The 18,534-nt window shown below is 43.7% G+C and overlaps 1 protein-coding gene across 1 annotated transcript; it reads left to right on the plus strand.

The window, feature by feature from the left end:
* Nucleotides 1-3,554: 3,554 nt before the first annotated feature.
* LOC131447021 (juxtaposed with another zinc finger protein 1-like) lies at nt 3,555-17,102 on the plus strand. Its single transcript, XM_058618480.1, has 5 exons — nt 3,555-3,883; nt 11,278-11,350; nt 12,287-12,483; nt 13,904-14,073; nt 15,759-17,102. The coding sequence occupies exons 1-5, from the start codon at nt 3,769-3,771 to the stop codon at nt 15,933-15,935; spliced, it is 732 nt and encodes a 243-aa protein (XP_058474463.1). The 5' UTR covers nt 3,555-3,768; the 3' UTR covers nt 15,936-17,102.
* Nucleotides 17,103-18,534: the final 1,432 nt, after the last annotated feature.

Consider the following 18,534-nt stretch of genomic DNA (forward strand, 5'->3'; position numbering starts at 1 on the left):
AAAAGATAAAGTACTTTGTACCCAGGGGCAATCATATATAGAACACTCCTAAACCACTTAAAATATTAAAGTGTAACGTATATTTTCATAAATAATGCACTGTACTGCCTTTCCACTTATTTTCGCTCTCTGAACAACCATCATATCTATCTATCTATCTATCTATCTATCTGTTTGTCTGTTTGTCTGTCCTTCCATCCATCCATCCATTTATACATATATCCATCCATCCGTCCGTCGTCCATCTATCTATCTATCTATCTATCTACTGTACTGTACTGTACTGTACTGTATCTAGGTTCAGTTTTAATAAGGATTTGAAGATATAAAGCTAAAGATATTCAGGCTTGTGCAAGTTTTATTAAAGTTTTACTGTTCCCCAAAACAAATACATGCCCACTGTGAGGAGTTTGGTCATGTTATGCCATGAAGCCCCATTGGTCAGGCAAAACACCAGGAGGGTCTCTGGTCATTCACATCTCCACTGAGCTAATACTGTATCTCTGCCATGTTTGGTCAGGCTTTCCGGTGCTCCGGCCGAGGCTGGAGCCGAAACAGAGGGGATATGGTTTTGTTGTGCTGCTTCGAGGTAGGCTAAGCTACAACATGGGACTGAACCAAACTGACTCATCATCCACCAATCGCCTGAGGCATGCAAATCCTGGTCGCCGTGGCAACAAGGAGAAACAGGAAGTTGTGATGATGTCACTCTGTGTTTTGAGCTCTCCCCCTGCATGGTTGTGAATCACTGAGTTTTGTTTTCAGTGAGGATATGGGAGGTTTTACAGTGTGTGTGTGTGTGTGTGTCTGCAAAGAGTGCACTCACACTAAAAAGTGTATGACGGCAGCCAGGAAGTCTCTGGCTGGTGCCCTGAAGCAGACAATGCCACTGAGATTACAACTACCACTATAACTCAGTGGCAATACCAGCCATTATCATCTGGCATCTTAACAGCCAGAGTGGGAGCTTTTACAGAGCTTGATGTCACCTTGTTTGTAAAAAAAAAATATGGTGTTTCAGGCTAAAGGTCAAACAAACTGACTGACCTCAAAGCTCATGTAGGATTACACTCACTGCAGCTACGTCACTTCTCTGGCTCAGCTGCACACATTGTGGTTACTGACTATTTCTATCCGTGAATTGCATAGTAATGTGGGATTAATGTCGGACTCGAAAAAGTAAATGGAAACAGATACTTCAAATGGCATCCAAGTATACAAGTTAGAGTCATACTCTTACGTAACACTTGGAGTTAAATTTACATCCAACTCTGCTTTCACATACACGTCCACTCTGGAGCAGACCTCCAGTGCCGTGTTCACATGTTTGTTATGACTTTGTTTGGTTCGCACCGTTTCGACATGTGTAAACTGGAGTTTATGTGCTGGTCATCACTGACTGGGCAGTTTGTTTTTTAGAAAAATAGAGGCTCATATTCAGGAGACCCACGCTAGTTTGAAACCTACCCCAAACTGCAACATTGTGCGCCACCCACAGACCTCAGATCAGATGATGTCATGCACCATAACCTCTCTCTGTATCCATCCCTTTCTCTCTTGTATTTCACAACACATGCAAGCACTTCTCATTTACGCAACGATGTTGGAACTGCGTCACTCTCCCAGGTCTGATACGCCGCACGTGTGTGTGTGTGCGTGTAATGAGTGTGTTTCTGTGTTTGTGTGTAAGAGAGAACATCTGTGCTAGGTCAGTGAAGTCACTAAATGTCTATACTGTAGCCTACATGTGTGAGAGACTGCCGATGCTGGTGACGTCATGTTGTTTGTCTGAGTGAATGTGTGTGTGTTTAATGTTGCCTGTGTGTGCTGTAGTGTGACAGGCGGCAGTCAGAAGAAGAGTGAGCGTGTTCCCAGGACTTAAGGTTGTTTGCTGAAGTCTGTGTCCACTGGTTTATGACGGAGCCATTTTTACGCTTGATTAACAGGTCCAACACAGGCCAGCCGTCCCTGGTCAGCCAACCCCAGTGATTTAAGGACATTCTCCTCTCTCTGGGATACACACACACACACACCACAAAGTTCCCTCCTCACTACTGAGCCATAATAGGGTAATCAGTAAACCTTATGGATGTAATATATTGTGCTGTCAATTCATTATGCCATTTTCAAAATGAGTTTGTGCTTATAAATACATGTACAGTTAAACTATGACAAACCCCTCCTTTGGGCTATGACTCTGAATGATGGCAGATCATTATTTAGAATGACACAAACATTAAATTACTTAAGTATTAGCCACAAAAATATAGGCCCTTTGTGGAAGTAGATGCGCAACATGGGTTGACAATGTTGTGCTTTTTTTGATGTTTATCTAAGGGAAATGTGATGCTAAAGAAAATGTCCAAGTTATCTAATGTACTTAACTTATTAAACTCAAAATATATCAAATACAATTATTTTATTTTAAGGCCCAGTCTGTAAGTGTGTAGTGACATCTAATGGTGATTGCAACAAAGGGAGGTCACCTCCTCTCACCCCTCCCTCTACCAAGTTTGTAAATGAACTACTGTGGCTTTCTCATACCAGAAAGGATGTAAACAGTCTTTCGCAACACTCTCCCACTCTCTCTGCCAATTCTTTACTGTTTGTGTTGTAAGCTTCCACTTCAAAATCTTTATTTTATCTGTTTGGGCTGCTGTAGAAACATGTCAGTGCAAGATGACATATCACTGTGAGCAAGGCCCTTGTCTAAAGTTAATAAATAATATAATATATAATAAAAGGTTTATTATATTCAGCAGTGGTGTACCACCTGAGAAAAATTTGAAGTAATATCATTATTGCCAATGTTAAAATACAGTGGTGTAAATAGGACGAACAAAGTCAGCTACGGACGTTAATTTGCTCCCTCATCATCATCCTCTTCCTCACATACTTCAGACACTGATACAGCGAATGTACCAGATATGGTAACTTTAATAATAATGATACATTTTTGTTGTTATTTGTTCCATTTTCCACGCACTCCGGTCAAAATTCCTGTGTGATGGTATATTCAGTAACAGTATTTCTGATTTTCCTTCAAGTACCACTAGAGAAAGCTTGCGTACCACTGGTGGTACACATACCACAGTTTGAGAAACACTGTTTTAAGGCTATGAAAAGCAAACCATTTCAAAGCAGAATACACTTATGCCAATAAACCATCCTTAATGTAACGCACTGTACCTAAATTTCATTTCATTTAACAAAAGATGTGTTCACCAGGTAACACAACAACTAAATTGCAGCACCTATGAACAGGTTAATGAACATATGAATGTACAAATTTACAAATGTATGTATGTATACACACACATATACACATATAGCATAACTGACCACATCTATTTAAGGAATTAATATAAAGATAAATAAATAGGTAAATATATAGCTACAATAGATCTTTATGAAAGAGAATTGGGTAAATAACAACAGGAGTAAGCACAATGTAAACTGTATGTCAACGATCTCTACAGGTAATAGACAGGTCATGACGTATGTGCCACCAACCAGCCCTCCTCATCATCCTCCTCCTCCTTCCTCCTTCCTCCCTCCATCCATCCATCCATCCCCACCCCCACCGTCCCGCCTCCTCCCAGCTGCGTCCGCCGCTGTCCCGTCTGTCTGCCCGGTATCTGCCCCGCTGCTCGGCGCTGCTCTGCCCCTCTCCCACCCCGGACCCAAAGCCTCTGCCTCCGCGTTCACCACCCCGGCTCCTCGTACCCTCCCTTCCCTCCACCCAGTGCATGCACCAGCGCCGAAATCATGACGGGCATCGCCGCCGCTTCGTTTTTCTCCAATTCCTGCAGGTTCGGCGGCTGCGGTCTCCAGTTCGAGACTCTCGCCGAGCTCATCGTCCACATCGAGGACAATCACATCGGTGAGTCGGCCCACACGGGAGGACGGAGCTAGGAGGCTAGCTGGGGTTAGCAAGCTAGTTAGCTAAACGCAGATAGGCTCGGCTCGGCGTTCCGCTATTCCTGCTGACCGCTGCCTGTCGAGGCTCATCGGCGCCGGAGTTATTCCTCGTTATGGGGCTTAAGTTATCATGACAAACACTAATTATATATAAAGCAAGTGTCAACCTTTTGCTTCTGTTGTGCCGTAACTGTTATTGTTACCTTTTGCAGCGGTAACTCGACTACGAGGGCCGCGTAGGTCTCATAGGTGTAACTAGCATTTGGAGCAGGCAGCGGTTTCTCAGCTAACACTGCGGGAGAGTGTGTTTACGTTCCCAGACCTGATGCAGCGCAGCTCCCGCTCCTTTCACACTGCTGCTGCGGCTGCCTGTCTCCGTGTGTGTATTCAGTCTGTGGCTTTTAACACCTTTTAGTTTTCAAGTCGTCACCTTTTTTTTGCTGTCCATTTAAACCTGGTGTTACTGCATTCATCGTCTGACACTGTGTTAATTTAAACCAAATTGTGGCAGACATGTAGGGACTTAATAAGATGTCATTACACCAGCGTGATGCTGTTGATTAGTTTTCCTTCAGACAGTAAAACCCCTGTTACCTGTCATTAAATTGTAGTCAAATACAGTTACAGGCTGAAAATCAGTGCAACTTACTGCAAATAGAACTATGCAGTGTTTGATTAAGTTTGTGCAGTAAATTCATTTTTGCATGACTCACATTTGTTATCAACCAATCGAGATTAACGCCACTGTGTTAAGAACTGCAGGCAACAGTTTAACAGTCATTAAAATAGATGAAAATAGTGTGTACATCTAAATTAAGTAATGATATGGCAGAGAAACACATCTGACCCAGGGTTTCAAGGTTATTGTGAGTAAAAGGTCCAAAACTTTGTTGGAGGCAATTCCTATATTTTTAAGTTCTCATTCTTGGACGAGAATATAGAGTTGTTCATATTTTTGATGGTATTTCACATGGTAAATCTGTACAATTTTGACTACTGAGCCGAAGCTTTTCTCAAATGTTATGTCTCAAACCAAAATCTATCCTGTGCTGAAATCAGATTATATATTATGTTATTATTGTTATAGGTCATATTTAGGGAGTCAGGACTAATCGTCATTTGTGGCGTGTATCCATTCTGAGTAGTCGGTTTAAAGGGAGATGAAGCTGTGGGGTGATGCTTCATTGAGCCTGTTTCCATGGCAACTGGCAGTCTCTAAAGGGGTAGGGGGCAGTATATTGGCTGAGTTATTGCACACCTGCTGTCTCGCCAACAAAGAGAGCTCCAGAGCAGCCAGCTGTGATGACGAGGACATTGAGCGGTGTCACGTCACATGTGAGACAGGACTGATGTGTTTGTTTTTGGGTTTTGTGTAATTGTGTGTGTGTGGGGGGGGGAAAGTGGAGTTGAGTCTGTGGGTCCATTCATATGTTTTACCCAGAAATTACCTGTGGCTGTGGACCGCAATGTTTCCCATGAATCAGTCGACTCGTTTTCAAGGTTTCCTCTGTCTCAAGAACAAAATCACTAACAGATATCTGCCCCATCTGGCTCTTGGTATGACCTTTGACCCCAACCTTCGTTTGCGCAGACTGAGCAGTTCACCAGTTAAATCACTTGACTTAATGACGAACCCCTGTGCTCGCTTCATACTGTGGCAGGTCACCAGCTGTGTCAGGATCTCACACACACACACACACACACACACACGCACACGCACACGCACACGCACACACACACACACACACACACACACAGGTTTAAGCCGCTATTCTTCTGAGGACACAATATTGACTTCCATTCTTTTAGGCAGCCCAACCAAAAGTTATTCCTAACCCTCAACCAAAACCAGTTAATACCTAACCTTAACCTAACCACAATTAATTTCTCAGCCCTAAACGTAGAAATGAGGTGCTGCCTCATAATGACCAGGTTTTTACATTACATGTTTTGGTCTCCAAAGAGGACTACTGGTCACTGCCAGAAAATTCAGAAAGAGCTAACCAATACAATTACACAAACACACACTTATACATACACTACTAATCTGATCAATACTACACGTGGATCGGTTTCAACAGGGATAAGTGTGACAGATGGAGGGGATTGGAGTGAGGTGGAGGGATGGATGGATGGATGGAGGGGGATGGTGGAGGCATTAAGCTCAGTCTATTCTTTGCCTTTGATGTGGTGCAAAGGTGTGTAATCGATAACCAGTCAAAAGTCAAGGTAATTTGATCCTCTTAGCTCCTCAACATGAGATGCCGGATAAGCTGCTTGAGGATTTGTAGATAACAGGTTGCTTTGATTTGTGGTCTGTCCTGCATTGTGCAAACAGGTTATGAAAAAAAAGGATGGCACTATCCATAAATCAGATAATCTGGGGGCGATAACAGGCACTGATAGCGGACATAAATAGTGGTTAGAAAGAAGTGAGGCAGTATGTCTGAGGTCAGGGCGCAGAAACACTTGGTCATTACCATAGATTGTGCTGCCCTCTTGTGGTAGGACATCCTATGTGTCACTCATCCTAAAAAGTCAGATTTTTTCGGTCCCTCCTGTGGGATCTCAGTTTTCTCACATTTGTGTGACTTATTTCGGACTCCCGCTTTTCTCTGATACGGCACACGGCAGAAAATCCCATTGTGATTCTTCCCGTGAGAAAACTAGGGTGATGTGAGAGCTGACCTCATCGCACAAGAAAGGACAGAGCAGGCGTCCAAAGATGCCCGCACTGTTTAGATCACATCTGAATACAGGAGGAAATGTGTTGGGTGATCTGTGTGTGTTCACAGTGCTGTTGTTGAAGGGCTTTCTGCAGTGACTCGGTAAGGTCTGAGGAATGTAATGATGTCAGGTTTGCCTGCGTGTGCGCACGGCCGCACTTTGTTGTGTGCTCACCTGCACAAGCACATACCTGCCTCTTACATCAACAAAGATGTGCAGGGGGGAGAGGGAGGGGGAGAGCGGGAGGCAGATAGAGGTTTGCAGTGGTTAAGAAAGTTCAAAGTGAAGATTAAGGAAAAATAGGGGTTTGAGAACAGGGAAATCCCAAACATCACAACTGTTTTTTTTCTTCTTCTTTGAGTCAATCTTACAGCTGGAAACAAAGGGGCGAGCTGTGACTCGGAGCCTGGCCAACATGATGTTGTAATATCGTATGACAATGTAAGCGCTACCGAAAAAATGCTGATAACATCATTTTTAAAGACGTAATCCGTCAGCCCGGCGGACATGAGGCCCTGTTTCTCACTGCCTGAAAGAAAAATACTCATACAAACACATCATGTTGAAGAAGCTGTTAAGATTCCAACTGATATTCAAACTTGTGACCTGCAGCTGACCGTTTATTTTTGGAGTTAATATGTGATGTATACGCCTGTGTACAGAATAAGTGAATGATCAGAATTTGTTTTTGTACAGCATTTGTTTCTTGTAGTATGCAAGAAGAGCATGATATAATTGATTGTTTATTTAAATAAGTGGCAATTATTTTGATAATTGATACATTATGGATTAAATACACGTGGGTTTGTAGATACATGCAGTTTTAACTTCTTATTTTCTTTTTTATTTCTTGTCATTCATTAGATCATTTAGATTTCATGAGTAATAATCCATTGTTTTGTTTTTAAATTCCACCATTTTCCTTTTATGGCTTTGGCTCGGTATTTGGCAAGTTATTTGTTTATTTATTTTTTGATTAATGGATTTAGTCTGTGGCCTATAAAATACCAGGAAAAATGCAGAACAGTAATGTCTCTTTTCGTCTGGCAAAGAAAACACAAGATCATTAAAAACCCATGTACACGGTTATGATAAGAAGATTTAAAGTTTAGATTCCGGCCTGAGGTGCCAGCTGGTTTCGCATCCTTCTTTCAGAGGTGTAACAGGAGTGTGTGTTTGTGCATGTGAGGGAATGTGTTCGGCGTACTTCCTAAACGACCTGTCAGGGTGTAGCGCAGCAATTAGTGGACTGGCATCCCAAACTGGAAACTGCAGGCCCTGTCTTTTCACGCAACACATACATCTGTACACACACACACACACACACACACACAGTGAGTCACAAAGATCACCTTTTGGAATTTGCAGAGCCTGAGCGCTCGACCAAGCCCTGGGAAGTGTAATTACAGAGAGGTCCCCCCCCTCCCCCGCCCCTATCCTCCTCCTCCTCCTCCATCCATCCGGTTGCCTGCTGCTTCAGAAACATGGTAAAATGCTGTCTGTGGCTTAATTAGCAGACTGCAGAACAAGCCGCGCATTCTTGGCCTGGTTTAAACACACACACACACACACACACACATCCATCCACATGTTCACATACAGTACACACATGCAATCTCCATGTCTTCAGCAGGGGGCAGCAGTGCGCTGCTGGGAGTAGATGGATGCCTGTGTTGAAATGTGTGGAGTGGCTGTTGATTGGGCGCTGCCTTTAATGGCAGGAATGCTAATTAGTGAGATATTTATGGACCCTGGTGAGTCTGCAGTGTCTCAGGCATGCAGCGCACATGTACTAAATGTACACACACAGGCACACACACTGGAATTTAACCAGTGAAAGATATTATTTTTTTCCTCCACGTGTGTCTGTTATAGGCTACTTTTGGGGGGCAACATGTGCATTTAATGTCACATAATCGGCAAGTGTTTGTCCAACTTGGGGGCGAAAGAGTGCATTTTTCTGGTCAGTGGTAAGAGTTAGACGAGTTGTGGTTATGGTCAGAGTTGGTGTCTGTAAGTGTGTGTGTGTGTGTGCCTGTAGGTTGTAGCTTCCTGTCCTGCTAGGTGAGTGGAAGTCATAAAAGCGGTGAACATTTACTGCAACTTGTTCCGTGCACCTGGCTCACTATAACACCCTGCCTCCCAACTTCTTCTCTCTCTCTCTGTCTGTCCCTGAGCACACAGACACACACAGATTTGTGTAGCTACTCATTTAATGTCGCATTGACTTCTATTTACTTGGACACCCTAAATAAAGCTTTACCTTAATCATACCTAGTCATGGCCTAACCTTAACCTCAACCTAACCACATTTCAAATCTGCAGAACATTTTTCCCCGTCAGCACTATTCACTTTTTATTTCACACTTTGCTGACTTTATTTAATCAGGGGATATTTATTCCACTGACCTCGCTAATGTGGTGGCTAGGACTGCTTGTCTTTGTTGAGTAGTGTCGTGTCGGGTCAGTTTTGGAAAGCCACGTTCAAAGCTGTGGGGTTTCCCAGGTCACAGATGTAAACCTGACAGAGCTCAGTGTTGCAGGTTTGTTTTCTTTGCAGTTCGATTCTTTTGTTTGAAAATGCTCTCAGGCACATTGACTTCTGTTCTAGTTTGAATTGTAAAAAAAACACATTTGCACTTGCCACGGCATGCACGTTGTACATGTGTATATCAGACACTGACACGATCCCATGCACAACTTTACTGGTATTTGAAATATGTTTTTTTGACATCATGGGCCTGGGAGAAAAAAAATGTCTTGTGGCGCTGATGACTTCTTTTGTCACTGTGCCATATTATTCTTCTGTGATGGTTCAGTGGGGATGAATCTGTCAGGATGTTGTCTTGTGAAAGCTGCATTTTGTGCCAACAGACATTATATTATATTATCTAAGAGCACTTCACTGGGGCCGTTCCAGTTTAGCTGTATATGTGCAGCTATAATGACTGGATTTTTTTTTTAATCACTGTGAGTGTGTAGTATAATGATTAGTATGCTTTTAAGAGTCTATTGAAAACTGGAAGTCATTGGTTTTACCTCTGCATTGCCATTTAGATTATTTTATTTGTTTGTACTTGATTGATTTGTCGCTTTGTCAGATCAAAACTAAACAATAATTCATTTTTACTATCGTTAAATTAGGGGAAGCTGAATATTTTGACCGTGTCGGAACTGAAATGACTGTTTTGTTGATTAGTATTAGTATTTACTCATTGTTTCAGCTCTGCTACGCACACTTTCCACAACTCTGGTTTGTAAATATTCTGACATCTGCCAGTTGATGCATGCTAACAAAAACAACGTCATGACATCAATATCAGGGCTAAATTATTTATAGTTTGTCAGATTATGTCTCTGCTGTAAAAAGTGTTTGTCAGACAGCTTTTGTCAGTGCTGTAGGTCTAAGTGTGTGTGTGTGTGTGTGTGTGCGTGCATGTGTGTTAATGCGGCATGCAGAGAGCTCTGGTCTCTACATCTGAGCAGCAGGTAGGATTATTAAGGCTCCGCTATAAAAGACGGTCAAAGACCACCTCAGTGGACCACCTCAGATGAGTGGTAGTGTGTGTGTTTGTGAGTGTGTGTGTGTGTGTGTGTGTGTGTGAGAGAGATCATGGTTCCATGCCACTGCATCTTTATTTCTTTTCCTTGCCATTCCAGTGCTATGTGTTTATAGATGTATAGGAAGCAGCAGCAGCAGCAGCAGCAGCAGCAGCAGCATTCACAGTAGTGTTGTGCATTTCTCTTCCTGCGTGTTTTCGTGTTGGCTGGTCTCCCTGGTGTTCTTCTGCACAGTGGGAAGTCTGCATTCTTTTTTTAATTATGAGGTGTGAAAGCCTGGAAACCAAAGGGCTAAGAGGGCCAACTCACACACACATGCACGCACACACACACTTACTAGCTGGAAGGAGCGTCCAGGAGTGCAAATATGATTAAATTCATCTACTAGTCATTACATACGTGGTGATAATTATGATATATTACATGCACATAAACCTAACTATAGGCTTTTTTTTTTTTTTTTTTTTGAGGTTAGATCCCTCCGAATGTTCCCCTGTTGAACACTTGGTGGCACTGGTGCCTCACAGATGTTTTCATGCACACTTGTGTCGGTGCTGTTTTCCAGGCACTGGGATGGTGGGGGGGCGCTTTAAATTTAACACTGTTTCCCTCAGGCGGTGGAAGTTGCCGACTGTAGTGTTACTGACTTAGCAGGGCAACTGGAAAAAGGCGTGTGTGTGTGTTTTGAGCAACACACTGCGTACATTCATCACAGGCTCCTCGACGCCGCTTCACTCGACAACAAACTTCCTCTTTGCCACATCCAGACTCTGGCGATGATTAAGCCGCCTTGGGTCACTTAGGGAAAGACGTCGGCACTAAATTAAAGAGGTTTTGGAGCTGGCGTAATAATCCAGCGCTTATGAGAGCATTTGAAATGAATCTGCAGCCCTGCTATATATTATGAGCAAACACAGAGAATGCAGTGTGAGAAGTACACACTTATATATCAGCTCGTCTGGCAGGAAGAATGGAAGCATGAGTCAGCGACATACTAAGAGTATTCACTCGACATTTTCCCTCCACAGAGTCATGATTAATCTCTCTCTCTCTCTCTCTCTCTTTCAGACACAGACCCGCGGGTTCTGGAGAAGCAGGAGCAACAGCAGCCCACTTATCTGGCCCTAAGCTACATAAACAGGTACACACACACACACACATGCTTTTTCCAAAGGCGTTCCATCTATAGAGGGCAGCATTGCTCCACCACTGAAAGATCGTGCGTGCGTGCGGTTGAACGTGTGTGTTCGTTCATGTGGCTTGTGGGAAGTGGTTCCACAGCCCGATGTCTTCCCATAGACACAGCAGCGACTCACCCCCACACCAGCACAGGAAACCACACAAGACAATCACTCCTGACTCCCTGACCTACAACCGGTGCAGCCCAAATGTGGCGTTTCAGGATTATGATGTTTATGTGTGCGCGTGTGTGTGATGAGTGCGTCTGTTTCTGTGTGGTGAACCGACGTGTCACGTCGCCCTAATGTCCCGTTAAATCACACGATAACGTCGAAGAGGAGAACGAGAGGTTTGTTTTGTGTGGTAATTGTTCAAGTGGCGAGGTTGTAAATGTCAACTCTTCACTGTACGGTGTTGTGATGACTGTACACTTAAAAGGGCAGCTCATTCAGCGGCTCAGTCGTGTCTTGTTAAAGATCAGACTTCCGACTGAAAACAGCAGAACAGCCATAATTAGATGATATCAAACCTTTCATTACAGCACAATAGAAAGTTACAGGTAGCGTAAACAGTATCACTGAAAACGTGTCTTGTCGGATCACTGTGTTACCTTTTTAAATAAATTGCTTTTGATAATTTGATCAACAATAACTGATAGAAAGGGCAGACAAAAGCCCAAATAATGAATGTAGCCAAGTTATAAATTATAATAAAAGCAAAGGTTGACATGTCAAATGTGTTTTTAAGGAGATATATGGTGTGATAATTCATTTATAGTAACACCAACAAGACTATTGAGCATGATTACATGATAAAGTTCATTACAAATAAATAAGCTAACATAAAATTACACATTTTTTGACCTCTTCAACGTGTCGCAACATATTCTTGTCCTCAGGTTCATGACAGACGCGGCGCGCCGGGAACAGGAGACCATGAAAAAGAAAGCCACGCCCAAACTGTCCCTGTCCATCACGGGCGGGGTGTCCAGAAACAGCACGGCCACGCCTCCCCGCCACACAAGTGGTAACTTGACGCCTCCGGTCACGCCCCCCATCACCCCGTCCTCCTCCTTCCGCAGCAGCACACCTACAGGTATGACCACATGTGTGTGTGTGTGTGTGTGTGTGAGAGGAAGACAGATAGATTGCGTATGTGTGTGTGCGGTGAATAAAGGTGTTAAAAAATAAAAAAGGAGCAAACAAAGGTTCGTTTACCCTGAATGGAACAAAGCTCATTTCATCACGAAAATTAAAAACATAATGGCACCAAGGCATCTGCCAAGCTCACCTCGTATTAAATAATAATGCAACCTGTAAAACACAAACCACAAATGATTCACTTTTAACCTTAAAAAGCTATTTTTGGGATACGTTGGTAATGTTTTGGACCTTTAATGCCAGTCTTTTCTTTAAAAAAAAATTAAAACCAGCTTCCCAGTCTTTCATCAGACAAAGAGTGGAAGAGGCAAAAAACGCCAATAACTGTCTGTAAGTGTGTGTGTGTGTGTGTGTGTGTGTGTGTGTGTGATGTTTGTGTGCTGGGCTCGGTGGCTCCTGCAGTGAGCAGACCAGTCAACACTCTGCTAATTACATAGCAGCTGTCCTGCTGTGTGTTTGCATGGGGGCCGTGTGTTGTGCAGCCCAGAAGCAGATGTCCAATTCTAGCCCAAATGGTTCCAAACGCAGCCTTAGGTCTGGGCTGATACAGCAGCACGGCTACACAGACACACACACACACACACACACACACACACACCGACCGAGTCTTTCAACATGTGCCAGGGTGCCATCCATTTCCTCATGCTGAGGTGCAGCATTTCCTGTGAGATGGTGGGGGGTCACTGGGACTTTATGTGTACGTGTGTGTGTGTGTGTGTGCCTTTCAGTAATGTGGACGCTTGTTGTATTTTTTTGCCTCTTTATGACCCTTTCCAACTCAAACACTGGACCAGTAGTCCTCATGGAGACCAAAACCTGGTCCTAATGAGGCTGAACCTTATTTCTGAGGAGCTGGTTAAGTTTGTGGCTAAGATTTGAATTGGGGTTAGGTTAATGTTAGGGGTTATTGTTAAGGTTAAGGCTTTGTTAAGGCTGTCCAAATGAATGGAAGTCAATAGGAACCTGTGTGCGTGTGTGTGTGTGTGTGTGTGTGTGTGTGTGTGTGTGTGTGTGTGTGTGTGTCTGCAAGAGTGGAAAATGTTCAGCACTTAGCAAAGCACTTTTTCCAGGGATCACTCCCACTTAATGATCTCTTTCTTGGTGCCAATCCTTGTGTTTTGACTCACACACAGAAGCAGACACACACACACACATATGAAGCTGTTTTTTTTTTCCACGCCCCACACTCACAGTGGCTACTAATGATGCATCAATGAAGAATACAGAGAAAAGTATTAATTAGAAAAATAAGTCTGTTTTGGTACATTCCTTTCGGGGTAAAACCCCTCCATATTTCATGTGTAATGAGTCTTTTTTTTTTTGTTGCGTGGTGCATGTCTCGGCTGTGCCTCCAGGCAGCGAGTATGACGAGGAGGAGGTAGACTACGAGGAGTCAGACAGCGATGAGTCGTGGACCACAGAAAGTGCCATCAGCTCCGAGTCCATCCTCAGCTCCATGTGCATGAACGGGGGAGAGGAGAAGCCGTTTGCCTGCCCTGTCCCTGGCTGTAAGAAGAGATACAAGGTAAGAGGAGTGGGACGTGGGACGCTGCCGAGCAGCCACAGGACACACTAGGGCTTCTGTCTGAGTGTCACATGTCTGGACTTTACAAATCCCGAATGTCGTGATCGGAAGCTGTGATAAATAAGAAAGTGCATCATGGCATTTGCTTCGGTTGAATTAGATTCTGACTGGTCACAATAAACCTCTTTCAGCTTGTCGTTCCCGCTCTTTAGCGAATTGACAGTGTGGGAATAACTCATTTCATGCTATTTTTAAACCAAATACGGTGACGTGGGAGAAAGCCACATTTGCTGTCGCTCTGAATCGCTCCGCATATGTTTTCTTCTTCCCCGGGCTTTCCCACCAGGGTTTTTTTACAAAGCTCCGACATTGTTTACAGCTAAGCTCCAGAGATTCTCTGAATGCTAATGTCCATAGAAGTCGCTCTGGAGATTCTCCAGAGACCCTTCTGCCAGCCTCTCACTGTAATCTCCAGTTAATGTCCGAGCGGGTTAATGTGAGAACGGGGCAGGAGAAACTCTGGAGGATCCGCACGCGAGTGAATGAGCGAGTTTCTTACTTCCTGCAGGATCAAGCCAGGCGCCACAACCTCCGCCGCATCCTCTGGAGACTCTCCTTCGGTTATGAATGAGTCCGAGTCAGTCAGTGTCCCCGCTGCATTTGTCACATGTGAGCGGCAAACTACACAGAATGTCCAGACCCAAATCTTTGGACATTGCCCCGTCTCAAACTCCAATGACCGGTGGGACACTGAGTGTCCAGTCTTGTCATGGGGCGGGGGGGTGGGGGGCAGTCATGTGAGATAAAAAAAAAAAAAAAGCAAAACTCTCTGGGAAATTGGCTTAAAATCACATGACGACAACACAATAATGATATCCATGATGATATTTCACATAATGTGTTTGTTTGTGAAATGAAAGATGAAATAAATCATGGACAACTGTAATACAAACATTACACGTTTAAAAAAAATATTGTGTATGTATATATATATATATATATATATATAATATTGCTCACTGGTCATGACAATAGCAAACTATCATATTTAGGATTATATTCTGTCTTTAATCTATAGCTACAGGAGGAGGTTGTGGGCCAAACCAGTGTTTCCCAGACATGTTTTATTTGAGGACCCACTTTTTGATTATAAATCAACAAGAGCAAAAGTGTGACTCGCACAATAATGTATCTGCCATTTCTTTGTTTGTTGACAAGTAAATCACAGCATTGATTTATTTGTGTGTGTGTGTGTGTGTGTCCTCAGTGAATGCAGGACAGGAGTTGGTTGCGACCTGACGTTTGTTAAGTGCCAGTCATAAAACTGACTTTTCTGACAGTGACACAGGTTTTTAACACGACAGGGACACATTACGAGATGTTGTCTTTTGGAACAGTTGCAGAACACTTTCTTGGAGCACCTTTGAGTTTACATCGACGTTAATGATACATGGCATGAGAGGTTTGGGCTGGCGATCAGTCAAAGAGATGTTTCAAGTGTCGACTGATCTTTGTGTGTAGTACAACGGGTTTACGTGCTTTCACCCTGGAGTCGATGAAGTCCTGGAGTCGTGTCAAAAGACATTTCTTCGCAGTGCATGTTTGTGCAATGATACAATAACCACGCGCTGGCATCGTTGGCCTCACTCTCTGTCCCTGTCTTCTCTTTGCTCCTGTCACTGCAGAATGTGAACGGCATCAAGTACCATGCCAAGAACGGCCACCGCACGCAGATCCGCGTGAGGAAGCCCTTCAAGTGTCGCTGTGGCAAGAGCTACAAGACGTCACAGGGCCTGAGACACCACACCATCAACTTCCACCCGCCTGTCTCCACCGAAATCCTGCGCAAGATTCAAGGCTAGAGCGTGCGGTAGTGCTAAACATCTGCCCCAAACATAGCCCTATTCAATCCTGACTTTCCTTTTCTTTTCTTTTTTTTTTTAAAATTCCCATTCCACACACTAAAGGATCAAGTGCATGCTTTAAGTTCTTAATATTTTTATTTGTTGTGTTACGTTGTTTTTTTTCTTTCTTCTATCCATGTTATATCACTTGTATTTTTGGAAAGAAAAAGTATCTTTGTAGTATTTTTATTGTTGTATATTTGCACATTCGTATATGCTATCACAATATTATTATTTTTATTATTTTTTGTTCTTATTATTTGACTCATATAAGGTGCTAACTGTAAAAACAAAAAAAAAACAGAGAGAAAAGACAAAAAACAAATGGAAGAAGAGAGAGGGAAAGAGAAACAGGAAGTGCAGCTAAGCCCGGCCCCGTTTTTCTCGCACGTCTTTGCGCGAGGATGAAGTTGTTTTTGGCGCCGATTTGAGCTCATGCCTTTTTTCACACACCGGGAGACACTCGGGGAGTGTCAACGACTTCGCTGAGCTCAGATCGGAGCTTTCACAGGAACTTCTCGGGGGGTGACGGGGGGCGGGGTTTGAGTACAAGAGTGCAGTTATACTTAAACAAAACAGATATATTGATATATTAAAAAAAACAATAGACAGATACGTGTACATAAAATATATAAAAGGTATTCATGAGCGTATACATAGTTACACTTTATTTTCAAGCTTTATTTTATATATATTTCCGTCAGTGTTTTAGATAGTGTTCTTTTCCTATGTGCGAGTAAAAAAAAAAAAAAAGCGTTCCTTTCATGCGTTACTTGATGAATTTGCTGAGATTTGTCACTTCAGAGGACCAGTTCTCTCCCTCTCTCTTTCTCTCTCTCGCCAAACTCGCTGTTGATCAGGAAGAGAGACGTATTTGAACAAGGACCGGGCCAAACAAATCCCATTTCATCCGCACAGAAAAAGCCTCGTCGTCTGTATTACACGCGCATCTCCGCTGTGTCCTCATTCACGCAGAGTGCCAGAGCTGTGAAAGAGCAGGTTAAGCATCGAACTAAAACTTCCCACTTGCCAAGATCTTTGTTGTCGTTTTCATTTCCCATGATCATTGCCAACAGCTCTTCACTGCCAAACATTGATCATACCATGTGCCTGAAGAGGGGGTGGGCGGGGGGTTGGGGCGGGGCGGGACGGGGCGGGGCGTGGGTTCGAATAGTTTGGAGCCGGAGGTCGCTAAAGCGCGTGGCAGTGGTTTTTCCTTGTCCGTCACACGCCTCCACAACGAGCAGATGGGCGGATGTACTTTTGACAGAATGTCGACATGCATGCTTTCTGTGTCGTGCTGCGAGAAACCGTATGAAAGGAGAGGGTGGATTGGTGTGTTCTTACCACCTGCAACCTGTCATTTTGTGTGTGTTGTAATCAATGGCATTCCAGTTCACTGTATGTAAGAATGCGACGTGAAGTGAATGAGCGAGTGCTGCATCTGTGTGTCTTGTTTTCCAGATGAATCATCAGCCTCTTAAGTGTTAACTGTTGTCAGTGTGTGTGTGTGTGTGTGTGTGTTCTCAGCGCCAGGCCCGGCTTGGCTTGGTTCGACTCCTGTAGAGCAGGGCGGTCGAGTAGATGGCCGGTCGGCCGCTGTCGTGTCATGTAGTGTTTATCGTCCTGAACCGGGATCCGATCCTTTTTTTTTCGTTTATTGCCTCTAGAAAACCAAGAGCGGTGCTGCACCTACACCGCCGTGCCAAGACACCTTCATTCGTGACATGATTTTCCTTCTATCACGACAAGACATTTAAGGTCGAAGGCTCAACGTTTTTGAGTCTTTGTTTTTCATTTTCAAAAGGTACAGTGACCTCTGATGTGCACACACCCTCCTGTCCTCCGAGCAGCTATGACCATGGAAAATACTTCATTTGGTTCGGTAACCTTTTGACCAAGCAATTTCCCTGAGAAAGTGACATTTTAAGAAACATTTGATGGATAATTTGACCCCCGTAATTTATGTTTAATATCATTTTCTGACTTTGTGGTAACATTTCTTGATGTTATTGCCTTTGGTTTGGTGTTCGTGAACAGAAATGATGTGACATTTGTTCGTACGCCAAGTACCTTTTGGCGCCGTCGAGCAATACTATCAGACCTGACAGGGGGGAGCGTTTGTGTGTGTATATTTTAAGGGTTTGCACGACAGCTTTAACAAACAAGCACAAAAGAGTCAACAAGTTGGACCAGATCCACACTAAACCCAGGAGACCCATTCCTGGCAGTCACTGTAAAGGGGGGGGAGATGCAGCCAAGCTGGAGGGTGACTGAGAGTCTCCACATTTAAGCTCTGTCAAACACTTGTTAAACCAACCCCCCCTGCTTCATGGACACGGCTGTCGCCATGGCAATAGTTTGATCTCAACACGGGGGCCATTAGCAGTATTACACATATGGGACTGGAGGAGTGGAGGCTGTGTGCAGGAGGAGGGGCCGAGGGAGGGCTTTCAGTATATTGTGTACATTGAATGTATTGTAATGTGCGTCTTTTGTCAAGTGCTTTTAAATTATATTTTCGTATGTAATGTGGAGACCAACGTGTCCTTTTTTG

The sequence above is a fragment of the Solea solea genome, chromosome 20 (assembly GCF_958295425.1).
Source record: "Solea solea chromosome 20, fSolSol10.1, whole genome shotgun sequence".
NCBI classification, from domain to species: Eukaryota; Metazoa; Chordata; class Actinopteri; order Pleuronectiformes; family Soleidae; genus Solea; species Solea solea.

Coding starts and splice junctions, on each gene's coding strand:
- LOC131447021 (XM_058618480.1), top strand. CDS start 3,769: ATGACGGGCATCGCCGCCGCTTCGTTTTTCTCCAATTCCTGCAGGTTC. Junction 11,351..12,286: donor GCCCTAAGCTACATAAACAG/GTACACACACAC, acceptor TCTTGTCCTCAG/GTTCATGACAGACGCGGCGC. Junction 12,484..13,903: donor CCGCAGCAGCACACCTACAG/GTATGACCACAT, acceptor CTGTGCCTCCAG/GCAGCGAGTATGACGAGGAG.